Source organism: Stomoxys calcitrans, unplaced genomic scaffold (genome assembly GCF_963082655.1).
Source record: "Stomoxys calcitrans unplaced genomic scaffold, idStoCalc2.1 SCAFFOLD_119, whole genome shotgun sequence".
In the NCBI taxonomy this organism is placed as follows: domain Eukaryota; kingdom Metazoa; phylum Arthropoda; class Insecta; order Diptera; family Muscidae; genus Stomoxys; species Stomoxys calcitrans.
Window position 1 is genome coordinate 46,782 of NW_026739149.1, and position 15,974 is coordinate 62,755.

The 15,974-nt window shown below is 36.6% G+C and overlaps 1 protein-coding gene across 1 annotated transcript; it reads left to right on the top strand.

The window, feature by feature from the left end:
- Window positions 1-7,571: 7,571 nt before the first annotated feature.
- LOC131998390 (uncharacterized) lies at window positions 7,572-10,087 on the top strand. The gene is made up of 2 exons (XM_059370676.1): window positions 7,572-7,964; window positions 10,032-10,087. Exons 1-2 carry the CDS (start codon window positions 7,658-7,660, stop codon window positions 10,061-10,063), a joined length of 339 nt encoding a protein of 112 aa, XP_059226659.1. The 5' UTR covers window positions 7,572-7,657; the 3' UTR covers window positions 10,064-10,087.
- The last annotated feature ends 5,887 nt before the right edge of the window (window positions 10,088-15,974 follow it).

Here is a 15,974-nt window from a genome sequence, read left to right on the forward strand (position 1 = left end):
AACGAAACTATGTGCGAAATTTCGGCTCAATCGGACAACAATTGGGTCTTCTAGGGGCTCAAGAAATCAAGTTGTTAGTTCGGTTTTTATGGAAGCTATATGAGGTTATAGACCGATTCGGACTATACTTGGCTCGATTGTTAAGAGTCGTATCAGAAAACTACGTGCCAAATTTTAGTTCAATCGTACAACAATTATGGCTCCTAGAGGCTCAAGAATTCAAATTGTCAGATCGTTTTATATATATCAAAGTTATAGACCGATTCAAACCACATTTAGAACGATTTTTGGAAGTCATAACAGAACAGTTCAGCTCAATCGGACAATAATTGGGGCTTTTAAAGGCCCTCAAAATGAAATCGGTAGATTGCTTTATATAGCAAATATAAATAAATTTGAACCGATATGGCTCATTTGCAATCCCCCATCCTCTGGTGGTGGGTATTTATATTGGAAATAGTAGAATGCATTTCAAAAAATCGAAACCATTTTAGATTCTGAAAAAGGAAAGGTTCTTTTCATTAACAAAACATACCTTTGGTCGTGCTGCAAAAATATATTTAAACTGATTTAAATACATTACAAATAACAAAAATTTTGCAAAATTTTTTGTCATTTTAAATTTCTTTTTGATTTACAATATTTCGCAAACTAACACTTTTACCCATCCAATGGATATATGCAAAACTTCTAATAATTTATTTTTGTATATCAATGTTATTATATTGCTCTATGGTTGTGTGTTAATTTTGATTTGTTCTATATGAATGGTAATTATAAAGCGATTTTAATGTGAGCAACCTCATTAAAATTTAATATTGTTTCCATTCAAAGAAGTGGCAAGGGTAGACAGAAAATGTTTCTCATTAAGGCTAATTATATTGACATATTTTAAAATTTGCAAACTTTCATATCATCGCCATCTTGATTATATAGGACAATCATAGAAATTTTATCAAGAAATTCATCTGAATATCGAGCAACAAAATTTTTTATGTCGTTGCTAGAAAAGTTTTCCAGTATACCTACTGTAACTAGAAAATATGTGCACGGTTCATATGCTTGAATGAGTTGAGACGATTCCACCTCAAATATTAATTGTGCATAGCTATTGAAATAGTGGATAGAACCTTGCAAATTTTTTTTAAGATAGGACCTAAATTGTGGCTACTACAGCTTTAAACGGCCACACCAAATGAAAGACATATGTATATGGGAGCTACTAAATATCGGACTAAAATAATGGCCTCTACAGCCTTAAAAAACCATTTCGGATGCGCGATATATACGGAACTACAACTTGATCTGAACCGATTTTTATACCCACCACCGAAGGATGGGGGTATATTCATTTTGTCATTTGCAACATATCGAAATATCCATTTCCGACCCTATAAAGTATATATATTCTTGATCAGCGTAAAACTCTAAGACGATCTAGACATGTCCGTCCGTCTGTCTGTTGAAATCACGCTATAGTCTTTAAAAATAGAGATTTTGAGCTGAAATTTTGCATAGATTCTTTTTTTGTCCATAAGCAGGTTAAGTTCGAAGATGGGCTATATCGGATTATATCTTGATATAGCCCCCATATAGACCGATCCGCCGATTTAGGGTCTTAGGCCCATAAAAGCCACATTTATTATCCGATTTTCCTGAAATTTGGGGCAGTGAGTTGTGTTAGGCCCTTCGACATCCTTCGTCAATTTGGCCCAGATCGGTTCAGATTTGGATATAGCTGCCATATAGACCGATCCTCCGATTTAGGGTCTAAGGCCCAAAAAAGCCACATTAATTATCCGATTTCGCCGAAATTAGGGACAGTGAGTTGTGTTATGCCCTTCGACATCTTTCTTCAATTTGGCTCAGATCGGTCCAGATTTAGATATAGCTGCCATATAGACCGATTTCTTGATTTAGGGTTTTGTGCCCATAAAATGCTCATTTATTGTCCGATGTCGCCGAAATTTGGGACAGTGAGTTAAGTTATGCCCCTTGACATACTTCTGCAATATCGCACAGATCGGTCTAGGCCCTTCGACATCTTTTTTCAATTTGGCTTAGATCGGTCCAGATTTAGATATAGCTGCCATTTAGACCGATTTCTTGATTTAGGGTTTTGTGCCCATAAAATGCTAATTTATTGTCCGATGTCGCCGAAATTTGGGACAGTGAGTTAAGTTATGCCCCTAGACATACTTCTACAATATCGCACAGATCGGTTTAGATTTGGATATAGCTGCCATATAGACCGATATCTAGGTTTTAAGTTTTGGGGCCATAAAAGACGCATTTATTGTCCGATGTCGCTGAAATTTGAGACAGTGAGTTTGGTTAGACTCTTCGACGTCCTTCTTCAATTTTGCCCAGATCGGTCAAGATTTGAATATAGCTGCCATATAGACCGATCTCTCGATTTAAGGTTTTGGGCCCTTAAAAAAAGGCATTTATTGTCCGATTTCGCCGAAATTTGGGATAGTGCTTTGTGCCAAGCTCTTCAAATTTTTATGCAACTTGGCCCAAATCGGTCCAGATTTGGATATAGCTGCCATGTAGACCGATATCTCGATTTAAAGTCTTGGCCCCATAAAAGGCACATCTATAATCCGATTTCACTGAAATTTGCACAGTGACTTAAGTTAGTCTATGCGACATCCGTGTCGTATATAGTTGAGATCGGTTTTTTTAGATATAGCTAGTTATTAGTATTTGGTCCAAATCGGAACATATTTGGATATAACTGATATGGGATATAAGGTACAAAATTTTCAGCGAATTTTGATGAAATGTGGTTTACATATATAACCGAGGTGGTGGGTATCTAAAGTTCGGCCCGGCCGAACTTAACGCCTTCTTACTTGTTATGAAATGTCGTACACATATTTGGATATCAAATAAAACACCTCACGCCAAATTTTGTTAAGATCGGACCAAAAAGATGGCTTCTACAGCTTTAAAAGGCCAAGGCGGATGAAAGATATATGGGAGCAATATCGAGATTTGGACAGGTTCTAAGAAATATTGCAAAAATTCGGATATCAAATAAAACACCTCACGCCAAATTGTGTAAGGTTAGGTTTAAGTGGCAGTCAATCATGAGACTCACTTAGACGTTTTCATCTATTTTGATACCCAAGGAACAGAAGAAGGAAGATGCCTTCTAATTCCTACCGTTCAACCAACCATAGAAAGCCTAACAATTTGCAAATATTCACATCCGCTAAATCAGACAAGTTCTCAAGAAAAATGAGAACCTAAAGTGGAACTCCTTCCGACTGCCAGTGCGAGACACGCACACAGCTTCCTTACAGCTTCGAAAAAAGTCGTTACTGGCTACCTTCTGTCTGTCATCATGTTTTTCGATCAGACAGTGACCTGTCATGACTGAGGCGTTTCACAGTGGAAGGGAATCGAAAACAAGTAAAAAGGCGTTAAGTTCGGCCTGGCCGAACTTTGGATACCCACCACCTCGGGTATATATGTAAACCACCTTCCATGTACCTTATGTCCCATAGCAGTTATATCGAAATATGTTCCGATTTGGACCAAATACTAATAAGTACAAGTCATTGTTCAATTGTGTATAACAAAATATAGGTCTTTTTAGTAGCTATATCTAAAAATAAACCTATCTGAAACATATACGACACAGATGTCAAAAAGCCTAACATAAGTCACTGTGTCAAATTTCAGTGACATCGGATTATAAATGCGCATTTTATGGGGCCAAGACTTTGAATCGAGAGATCGGTCTACATGGCAGCTATAACCAAATCTGCACCGATTAGAGCTAAGTTGCAGAAATATGTCGAACAGTCTAACACAACGCAATCTCAACGCATCAAATCTGGACCGATCTGTGTCAAATTGACGAAGGATGTCGAAGGGCCTAACACAACTCACTGTCTTATATTTCAACAAAATCGGATAATAAATGTGGCTTTTATAGACCTAAGACCCTAAATCGGCCGATCGGTCTATATGGCGGCTATATCAAGATATAGTCCGATATAGCCCATCTTCGAACTTAACCTGATTATGGACAAAAAAAGAATCTGTGCAAAATTTCAGCTCAATATCTCTATTTTTAAAGAATGTAGCGTGATTTCAACACACAGACGGGGTCTTGAATTCTTGAGCCTCTAGAGTGCGCAATTCTTATCCTATCAGAATGAAATTTTGCACGACCTGTTTTGTTATGATATCCAACAACTGTGCTAAGTATGGTTTAAGTCGGTCCATAACCTGATATAGCTGCCGTATAATCCGATCATGGGTCTTGACTTCTTGAGCCTCTAAAGGGCGCAATTCTTATCCGATTTGAATGAGTTTTTGCACGAAGTATTTCGTCATGATATCCAACAACTGTGCCAAGTATGGTTGAAATCGGTCCATAACCTGATATAGCTGTCATAAAAACAGATCTAGGGATTTGACTTCTTGAGCTTCTAGAGGGCGCAATTCCTATCCGATTTGGCTGAAATTTTGCATGACGTATTTTATTTTTACTTTCAACAACTGTGTCAAATAAGGTTCAAATCGGTTCATAACCTGATATAGCTGTCATATAAACCGATCTGGGATCTTGACTTCTTGACCCCTAGAGGTAGCAATTATTATCCGATATGCCTGAAATTTTGTACGACGGATCCCCTCATGACCATCAACAAACGTGTTTATTATGTTCTGAATCGGTCTATAGCCCGATACAGATCCCATATAAATCGTTCTCTCTATTTTACTTCGTGAGCCCCAATGGGCGCAATTCTTATACGAATTGGCTGAAATTTTACACAGGTCTCCAACATATAATTTAATTGTGGTCCGAACCGGACCATATCTTGATATCGTTTTAATAGCAGAGCAACTCTTTTCTTATATCGTTTTTAGCCTAAGAAGAGATGCCGGGAAAACAACTCGACAAATGCGATCCATGGTGGAGGGTATATAAGATTCGGCCCGGCCGAACTTAGCACGCTTTTACTTGTTTAATTTTGTTTTATGAAAAATTGTTTAGAGGTAAAATAGGTAAAATTTAGCCTTTCAAGATATTTTCACTGAAGTTTCATTAAAATTTTGTCTTTAGTAATAATATCATTGCAGTTTTGTCTTTAGATAAAATTTAATTTCATTCTGTGTTCAGAAAAAATATATTTAAGCTTTGTGTTTAGAAAATTTTCATTATTATGTTGTCTTTGAAAAATTTTCATTAAGATTTTGTCATCAGAAAAAATTTATAAATATGTTGTTTTTAGAAAAGATTATTTAGTGTAAACCAGCCCTGAGCAAAAAAGTTTCATCCTTTCAATTAGAAACAAGTTAAAAAGCGTTAAGTTCGGCCGGGCCGAACTTTAGATACCCACCACCTCGGGTAAATATCGGGTTGCCCAAAAAGTAATTGCGGATTTTTCATATAGTCGGCGTTGACAAATTTTTTCACAGCGTGTGACTCTGTAATTGCATTCTTTCTTCTGTCAGTTATCAGCTGTTAATTTTAGCTTGCTTTAGAAAAAAAGTATATTTGATTAAAGTTCATTCTTAGTTTTATTAAAAATGCATTTGCTTTCTTTTAAAAAATCCGCAATTACTTTTTGCCAACCCAATATATAAACAACTTTCATCATAATCCGGTGAAAAACTAAAAATGTATGCCCCATAGCAGTTATATCGAAATATGGTCCGATTTGGACCAAATTCGGACATTGAGTGGTGTAATTATCAATTTTGTAGAAAATATATTGGACTTTTTGGTAGCTACAATATATCCAAATATAGACCGATCTGAACCATATAGTACACGGATGTCGAAAAGCCTAACATAAGTCACTATCGCAAATTTCGGCGACATCGGACAATAAATGCTCCTTTTATGAAGCCAGAACCATAAATCGAGAGATCGGTCTATATGGCAGCTAAGGGACGTAGCCAGGATTTTGTTTTACAGTGATAGTTTTGGCAAATCAGATTCAGTATTTAGATGAAATTTTTTCTTTTCTCATTTTAATTAGATCTCAAACTATTTAGCTTTATGATTTCCACATGCTATTGTTTGTGTCAGTCAGTTGGTTTTAAATGACTTTTATTTCCATAAAATTTTACGCAAATAAATTTAAAAATTAAGGAACAATAAATGTTAATTATTTAAAAAAAAAATAAATTTTGACAAATTTTTACGAGCCATCTACGTTTTGCTTAAAAGGATACGACTTATTTATTCTCCCATGGCGTAACAATTAAAGGTGGTCTCATTTTCGTCAACCACAAATCATATGGTGAATTCCGACATCTCGTCATCAAGATGTCATTTCAAAATTGGCATTGTTCTCGACACAGCCAATGAAACTTGACCTAGTTTGCGTGAACACAGAACTGTCATTTTAATACCGTTAAACTGGCTGGCTGTTTTCAGCTGTTCGCGTGAGATCACTTTCATTAATCCACCTTCTTCTTCTTCGAACTGTATTAAAGTCGATCGCAAATCCGACTTTGAAGGAACGCACAGTTTAAATTGCATCCAACTATTGATATTTATGGCTATAATATGATAATAATATATAATTTGCATAATTTAATACAATAATATATATTTTGCATCGTAGCTTTATAAGTCCTAAAGTTTTCCCAATTTATTGGAGATAAAATAAGAAAAAGTTATAGAACTAGAAATACGAAGAGATTTCCACGTTATTGCAGTTAGAAACTTTTATCGCTTTGTGCCCACTAATTTTTGCTTAGAAGATGAAATAAATAATTGATGTCAAATGACCTAGCGACCGCAAGTGTAATATAAAACTTGTTCTCATAGACAAAACTCTGCCGACTCACAATATTTTAACACATTTCCCTACTAAAGGTGAGTTATGTTCCTTTAATTGTAATCTTTTCATAGCAAAAAAAAATTTTTTTTGGAAGAAAATCAATAATTTACAATGTAAATTTTTAAATTTATTTCAAAAATATTTCACTGTGTCCAACTCTACGGTCAAAGCCTACAGAACTGTAAATAAATTTCTACTAGAATTAATGCTGCTTGCTATTGACTGATAGATTTCGATCCTTACTCCCTATGAGCACCGTATCAATTGCCCTAAATACTGTATTCTAAAATTCTAAGGAGAAAAATAAATGGTTTCATTTGAAATAATTATTATAAAATGTAAATATGGCTGACTTGGTCTTTAAAGAAAATGCCGTTAACCCATTAAATACGAAAAGGTAGAAAAATACTTAAGAATGCAGCTGTCTTAGAAAAATTCCAGCTCGAGCTTGGAAAGAAGTATCCTAATGAAATTGGAATTGGCGCAAAGTGGATGACTAAAACTAGGTAAGAACAATTTATCTCGTGATATAAAGTCATGTTTTGGGGGAAATTTGCTTGTTTGTCAAAATTTTTAGGAGTGAGATTTCTGGAATCCATTTTAGTGTTTTGTTGCATTCATGTTTTGTCAGTGATAGACACAACACGTATTCTGCGCTAGACAACTTTCTTTTGTTTTTGAATTAAATTCGTACCAACAACGTGTGTGACACCCAAAATATTCACCTGTGACAAATATACACTAAGTGCAAGTGCACCCAATCTGCATATAAACAATACACACCCATCGCTACATAGACAAAACAAGTCTGCGTGCTGAGTGCACTGCTTGCACTCAGTATGTCGACGAGTGATGTACAGAACAACAACAACAGCAGCATTGATGATGAAGACGATGACTGGCAACGTGTAACATCAAAACGAAAACATACAGGGTCTCCAACTTCAGTAAAGCAACATGCCAAACGTTTTAATGCTGATGATGTGCCTTCAACATCAACCAACCGTTTTGTAAGTCTTGCAAATAATATGGAACCTGACAATGATGATGACGATGATAATGCTACTACCCAGCCTGAGGAACCGAAGCCGCCTCCAATCTTTATTCCTGATGTGGCAGATATAGCAAAAATGGTTGCTAGTATAAGTAAGATTATAAGTAGCAATAATTTTTCTTTTAAATCACTAAGAGACGGTCAAGTTAGACTAATTACAAAAAACGTAGATTCGTATCGAAAAATTATAAATTTTTGGAAAGTTCTAAAAAAGCATTCCATACGTACCAACTTAAAAATGAAAGGGCTTATAAAGTTGTAATCAAGGGTCTACATCATTCAACTTCGACCTCTGATATCAAAGCTATGTTGCTTTCTTTAGGACACCAGGTGCGCAGTGTCAGGAACATTATCAGCCGTCAAACGAAATTACCGCTACCAATGTTTTTTGTAGATTTGGATCCCAGTCCAAATAACCATGAGATTTATAATTTAAAATCATTTGATAATGCGATAATTCAGATTGAACCCCCAAAGCATTTTGACGACATAGTGCAATGTTTTCGCTGCCAGGAATTCGGCCACACTAAGTCTTATTGCAAAAAGTCTTTCAGATGTGTGAAATGTGGGTTAGGTCATTCAACAACTGAATGTACTAAAACTCATGAAGTTCCCCCAAGGTGTGTAAACTGTTTACAAACCCATACAGCCAACTATAAGGGATGTCTCGTATATCAAAATATGCTGAGAAAAAAAAACGAATGCAGTGAATAAAAAAGGGAGTTCGCAACCAAACTTTGACGCTCGCAGCCATCAATATGATTTTCGAAACCAAAATAATTTGCCAAATATGTCCTACTCAGAGGTAACCAGAGGGGTGGAACCAAGTCCAAATAATCTATTGCAAAAGATTGAAGCCATGCTTAACAAACAAATTGAGTTGACAAATACCCTCATCAACATGATGTCAATGATCATGAATAAATTATGCAATTAGATCTAATCATATCCATATGGAACGCCAACGGCGTTACCAATCATTTAAACGAAATCGAATTATTTCTGAAACTAAACCATGTTGACATTTTTTTAATTTCTGAAACTCATTTAACGAGTAGATCCTTTTTTCGAGTGCGTGGATATGACCTAATAGGCTCTAATCACCCAGATGACAAGGCCCATGGAGGTGCTGCCATTTTGATTCGGAGTAGTATTAAATACGAAATTTCTGAACCACTTCACGAAAAATTTCTTCAGGCTGCAGGTGTAAAAATTAAATGCAACAACATCGACGTGGAAATATACGCCATATATTTTCCTCCACGGTTCAGCTTGAAATGCGAAGATTTTGAAAAGTTTTTTAGAAAGTTGGGCAACAGATTTATAGTCGGAGGAGATTACAATGCCAAACACCCGTGGTGGGGTTCTCGTTTGACTAATCCTAAGGGCAAGGAACTGTATAAGTGTGTTGTTAAGAACAACTATTCAACTTTGTCAACTGGAGCCCCAACATACTGGCCAAGCGATCCGAGAAAGACCCCGGATCTACTCGACTTTGTCGTTTATAATGGCATTTCTGGCACATCTTTTGATATTAAAAGTTCTGATGACCTAAGTTCGGATCACAGCCCACTCATTGCCAACTATAAAACGTTACCTTCATTGAGGAGTAAAAACTCGAAATTGTTAACCAACAGCTCGGATATCGAGGTGTTTCAATCATGGATTGAAACCAACTTATATCTTAATACCCAAATAAGGAATGGTGAAGAAATAGACCAGTCAATAGAATCATTTAATAGGCTAATACACGAGGCTGCATTCAGGGCTACACCTGAGCATACAACTTTTGTTTCTAATCTGAAAATTTCCACTGAAATAAGAAATCTCATAAGACAAAAAAGGCGTTTGAGAAGAAGATGGCAGAAGTCTAGAATACCTTTCCATAAAACTACATTTAATCGTTCTGTTAGAAACCTGAACCGGTGTATTAAGGATGCAAAGAATGAATCCGTGGGAAATTATTTAAGCAAGCTGCACCCAGCTGGTGACAATGACCATAATTTGTGGGTAGCCACAAAATACCTTAAAAGACCACAAAAGAGGAACGTACCAATCAAAAATTGGTCTGGAACCTGGTGTAGAACGGATAAGAGTAAAGCGGAAGCATTTAAACATTTTTTGGAAGAAACTTTTACGCCCTTCTCTTTTTGTTCCAGTTCTGACAGTGATGCAATCACCGAGTATCTAGATATTGCATGCCAGATGTACAAACCAATAAAGCCTTTTCGTTCTAAAGAAGTCGAGAATGAGATAAAGAAGCTTAACCGCAAAAAGTCACCTGGATACGACAATATTGATGGAAAAACATTAAAATCTCTCCCTAAAAGAGCTATAATTTACATAACTATATTATTTAATGCAATATTGCGACTATCATATTTCCCTACCCAATGGAAATACGCAAAAATAATAATGATTTTGAAGCCCAACAAACCCGAAAACGAGGTAAGCTCATACCGACCTATAAGCTTGTTGCCTATACTGTCGAAGCTATTTGAAAAGTTATTTCAAACAAGGCTCCAACCGATAGTTGAATCAGTTAGAATACTACCGGAACATCAATTCGGATTTCGACAAAGTCATGGCACTCCTGAACAATGCCACAGGATCATTAAAAAAGTAAGAGAAACTCTAGAAAACAAAGAATATTGCTCTGCAGTTTTCTTAGATGTAAAACAGGCATTTGATCGTGTATGGCATGATGGCCTTTTATATAAGCTGAAACAATTGCTCCCGGCCCCATTTTACTTACTTCTAAAATCATACCTCCAAGAGAGGAAATTTTATGTTAACATTAACGACGAAGATTCCGTCTTTGGTGCAATAAGGTCTGGTGTAGCACAAGGTAGCGTGTTGGGGCCAATATTATACACAATATTTACATCTGATATGCCATCTAGCAATCATGTAACAATTGCCACATACGCCGATGACACTGCTATTTTAGCATCGAGTAAATCGCGTACAGAAGCTTCGGACATAGTGCAAAGGGAACTTTACGAAATCCAAAATTGGTTGACAAAATGGAACATAAAAGTTAATGCCGAAAAATCTACTCATGTAACTTATAGCCTAAGGATGGGAGATTGTCCTAATCTACTGCTAAATGGTGTTGCTATACCCACTGCGAACAGCGTCAAGTATTTAGGCATACATATAGATAGACGCCTAAATTGGCAAACACATATAAAAGCCAAAAGGAAACAGTTGAATATAAAAACTAAAAGACTATATTGGTTGCTTGGACCGAATTCAAAACTCAGTTTAGAAAACAAGATTTTGATCTACAAAACGATTTTAAAGCCAATCTGGACCTTTGGAATACAGCTTTGGGGAACAGCAAGTAATTCAAATATTGAAATCTTGCAGAAATATCAATCAAAAACACTTAGATCACTTGTTAACGCACCCTGGTTTATGACTAATTTAAATATACATAAGGATCTTAATATTCCAACAGTACATGAAGAAATCAGAAAATACAGTACAAATTACCTAAGTAGACTCAGCAACCATCCAAATGTATTAGCTATAACACTTTTAGATGATAGCGATGAAACTAAAAGACTTAAAAGACTGCATATTCTTGATCTCCCATTTAGAAAATAATTAAATTTTTGTTATTCTCATATCTTAAGTTAATGATGTAAACTATCATATTATTATAAACTAAAATGAGTTTATTCTGTTAAAAGAATAATATATCTTTGTTTTAAGTTCAATAGAACTTAATATTTCTGTCATTGTTATAAATTCATAAAACTTTGCTTATTATTTCTTTGTAAATAGATTGCAAATAAAGAATACTTTAAAAAAAAAAAAAAAAAAAAAAAAAAGTGTTTTGTTGCATTTGACTCTATATTTAAACAAGTAAAAGCGTGCTAAGTTCGGCCGGGCCGAATCTTATATACCCTCCACCATCGATCGCAATTGTCGAGTTCTTTTCCCGGCATCTCTTCTTAGGCTAAAAAGGATATAAGAAAAGAGTTGCTCTGCTATTAAAACGATATCAAGATATGGTCCGGTTCTGACCACAATTAAACTATGTGTTGGAGACCTGTGTAAAATTTCAGCCAATTCGTATAAGAATTGCGTCCATTGGGGCTCACGAAGTAAAATAGAGAGAACGATTTATATGGGATCTGTATCGGACTAAAGACCGATTCAGAACATAATAAACACGTTTGTTGATGGTCATGAGAGGATCCGTCGTACAAAATGTTAGGCAAATCGGATAATAATTGCGACCTCTACAGGCTCATGAAGTCAATATTCCAGATCGGTTTATATGGCAGCTATATCAGGTTATGAACCGACTTGTACTTTGTTTGACATAGTTGTTGAAAGTAACAATAGAAACGTCTTGCGAAATTTCAACCAAATCGGATAGGAATTGCGCTCTCTAGAAGCTCAAGAAGTCAAATCCCCAGATCTATTTATATGACAGCTATATCAGGTTCTGGACCGATTTCAACCATACTTGACGCAGTTGTGGGATATCATGACGAAATACTTCGTGCAAAAACTTATTCAAATCGGATAAGAATTGTGCCCTCTAGAGGCTCAAGAAGTCAAGACCCAAGATCGGTTTATATGGCAGCTATATCAGGTTATGAACCGATTTAAACCATACTTAGCACAGTTGTTGGGTATCATAACAAAACACGTCGTTCAAAATTTCATTCCAATCGGATAAGAATTGCGACCTCTAGAGGCTCAAGAAGTCAAGACCCAAGATCGGTTTATATGGTAGCTATATCATGTTATCAACCGATTTGAACCATACTTATCACACTTGTTGGATATAATAACAAAACACGTTGTGCAAAATTTCATTTCAATCGGATAAGAATTGCGCACTCTAGAGGCTCAAGAGGTCAAGACCCAAGATCGGTTTATATGGCAGCTATATCCGGTTATGGACCGATTTGAACCATACTTCGCACAGTTGTTGGATATCATAACAAAACACGTCGTGCAAAATTTCATTCTGATAGGATAAGAATTGCGCACGCTAGAGGCTCAAGAATTCAAGACCCAAGATCGGTTTATATGGCAGCTATATCAAAACATGGACCGATATGGCCCATTTACAATATCAACCGACCTACACTAATAAGAAGTATTTGTGCAAAATTTCAAGCGGCTAGCTTTACTCCTTCGGAAGTTAGCGTGCTTTCGACAGACAGACGGACGGACGGACATGGCTAGATCGACATAAAATGTCGCGACGATCAAGAATATATATACTTTTTGGGGTCTCAGACGAATATTTCGGGTAGTTACAAACAGAATGACGAAATTAGTATACCCCCCATCTTATGGTGGAGGGTATAAAAAGGATATAAGAAAAGATTTGCTCTGCTATTAGAGCGATATCAAGATATGGTCCGGTTTGCACCACAATTAAATTATATGTTGGAGACCTGTGTAAAATGTCAGCCAATTCGAATAAGAATTGCGCCCTTTGTGGGCTCAAGAAGTTAAATAGAGAGATCGATTTATATGGGAACTATATCAGGCTATAAACCGATTCAGACCATAATAAACACGTATGTTAATGGTCATGAGAGAATCCGTCCTACAAAATTTCAGGCAAATCGGATAATAATTGCGACCTCTAGAGGCTCAAGAAGTCAAGATCCCAGATCGGTTTATATGGCAGCTATATCAGGTTATGAACCGATTTGAACCATATTTGGCACAGTTGTTGGATATCATAACAAAATACTACGTGCCAAAATTCATTCAAATTGGATAAGAATTGCGCCCTCTAGAGGCTCAAGAAGTCAAGATCCAAGATCGGTTTATATGACAGCTATATCAGGTAATGGACCGATTTGAACCATACTTGGCACAGTTGTTGGATGTCGTAACAAAACACGTCGTGCAAAATTTCATTCCAATCGGATAAGAGTTGCGCACTCTAGAGGCTCAAGAAGTCAAGAACCAAGATCGGTTTATATGGCAGCTATATCAGGTTATGGACCGATTTGAACCATACTTGGCACAGTTGTTGGATGTCATAACAAAACACGTCGTGCAAAATTTCATTCCAATCGGATAAGAATTGCGCACTCTAGAGGCTCAAGAAGTCAAGACCCAAGATCGGTTTATATGGCAGCTATATCAGGTTATAAACCGATTTGAACCATACTTGGCACAGTTGTTGGATATCATAACAAAACACGTCGTGCAAAATTTCATCCCAATCGGATAAGAATTGCGCACTCTAGAGGCTCAAGAAATCAAGACCCAAGATCGGTTTATATGGCAGCTATATCAAAACATGGACCGATATGGCCCATTTACAATACCAACCGACCTACACTAATAAGAAGTATTTGTGCAAAATTTCAAGCGGCTAGCTTTACTCCTTCGGAAGTTAGCGTGCTTTCGACAGACAGACGGACGGACGGACGGACGGACAGACGGACGGACATGGCTAGATCGACATAAAATTTCACGACGATCAAGAATATATATACTTTATGGGGTCTCAGACGAATATTTCGAGTAGTTACAAACAGAATGACGAAATTTGTATACCCCCCATCTTATGGTGGAGGGTATAAAAATAAATTTATCGCGATAAGCAGGTGCTATTTTTACTAAATGTAATTAAATCCACCATTCTTCGTTAAATGGTTATAAAATATTTAAAGCATATTTTTGTTGTTGTTGTAAATACATTGTGGCTTAGGAATTAAAAAAGATTTTTATTTTTTAAAAAATGTTCCTTGAAAAAATTTCGGTAACATCGGACAACATCGGACAATAAATGCGCCTTTTATGGGTCCAAACATTACATGGAGAGATCGGTCTATATGGCAGCTATATCCAAATCTGAACCGATCTAAGCCAAATTGAAGAAGGGTGTCGAAGGGCCTAACACAACTCACTGTCCCAAATTTCGGCGAAATCGGACAATAAATGCGCCTTTTATGGCCCCAAAACCTTAAACCGAGAGATCGGTCTATATGGCAGCTATATCCAAATCTGGACCGATCTATGCCATATTGCAGAAGTATGTCAAGGGTCTTAACTTAACTCACTGTCCCAAATTTCGACGACATCGGACAATAAATGCGCCTTTAGTGGGCCCAAAACCTTAAGTCGAGGGATCGGTCTATATGACAGCTATATCCAAACCTGGCCCGATTAAGGCCAAATTGAAGAAATATGTTGAAGGACCTAAGACAACTCACTGTTCCTAAGTTTAGCAAAATCGGATAACAAATGTGGCTTTTATGGGCTTAAGACCCTAAATCGGAGGATCGGTCTATATATGGCAGCTATTTCCAAATCTGGATCGATCCGGGCCAAATTAACGAAGAATGTCGAAGGGCCTAACACAACTCACTGTCCTTAATTTCGACAAAATCGGATATTAAATGTGGCTTTAATTGGTCTAAGACCCTAAATTGGCGGATCGGTCAATATGGGAGCTAAAGGGTGATTTTTTTGAGGTTAGGATTTTCATGCATTAGTATTTGACAGATCACGTGGGATTTCAGACATGGTGTCAAAGGGAAAGATGCTCAGTATGCTTTGACATTTCATCATGAATAGACTTACTAACGAGCAACGCTTGCAAATCACTGAATTTTATTACCAAAATCAGTGTTCGGTTCGAAATGTGTTCATTCACCGTAACGTTGCGTCCAACAGCATCTTTGAAAAAATACGGTCCAATGATTCCACCAGCGTACAAACCACACCAAACAGTGCATTTTTCGGGATGCATGGGCAGTTCTTGAACGGCTTCTGGTTGCTCTTCACTCCAAATGCGGCAATTTTGCTTATTTACGTAGCCATTCAACCAGAAATGAGCCTCATCGCTGAACAGTGAATGAACACATTTCGAACCGAACACTGATTTTGGTAATAAAATTCAATGATTTGCAAGCGTTGCTCGTTAGTAAGTCTATTCATGATGAAATGTCAAAGCATACTGAGCATCTTTCTCTTTGACACCATGTCTGAAATCCCACGTGATCTGTCAAATACTAATGCATGAAAATCCTAACCTCAAAAAAATCACCCTTTATATCAAGATATAGTCCGATATAGCCCATCTTTGAACTTAACCTGCTTAT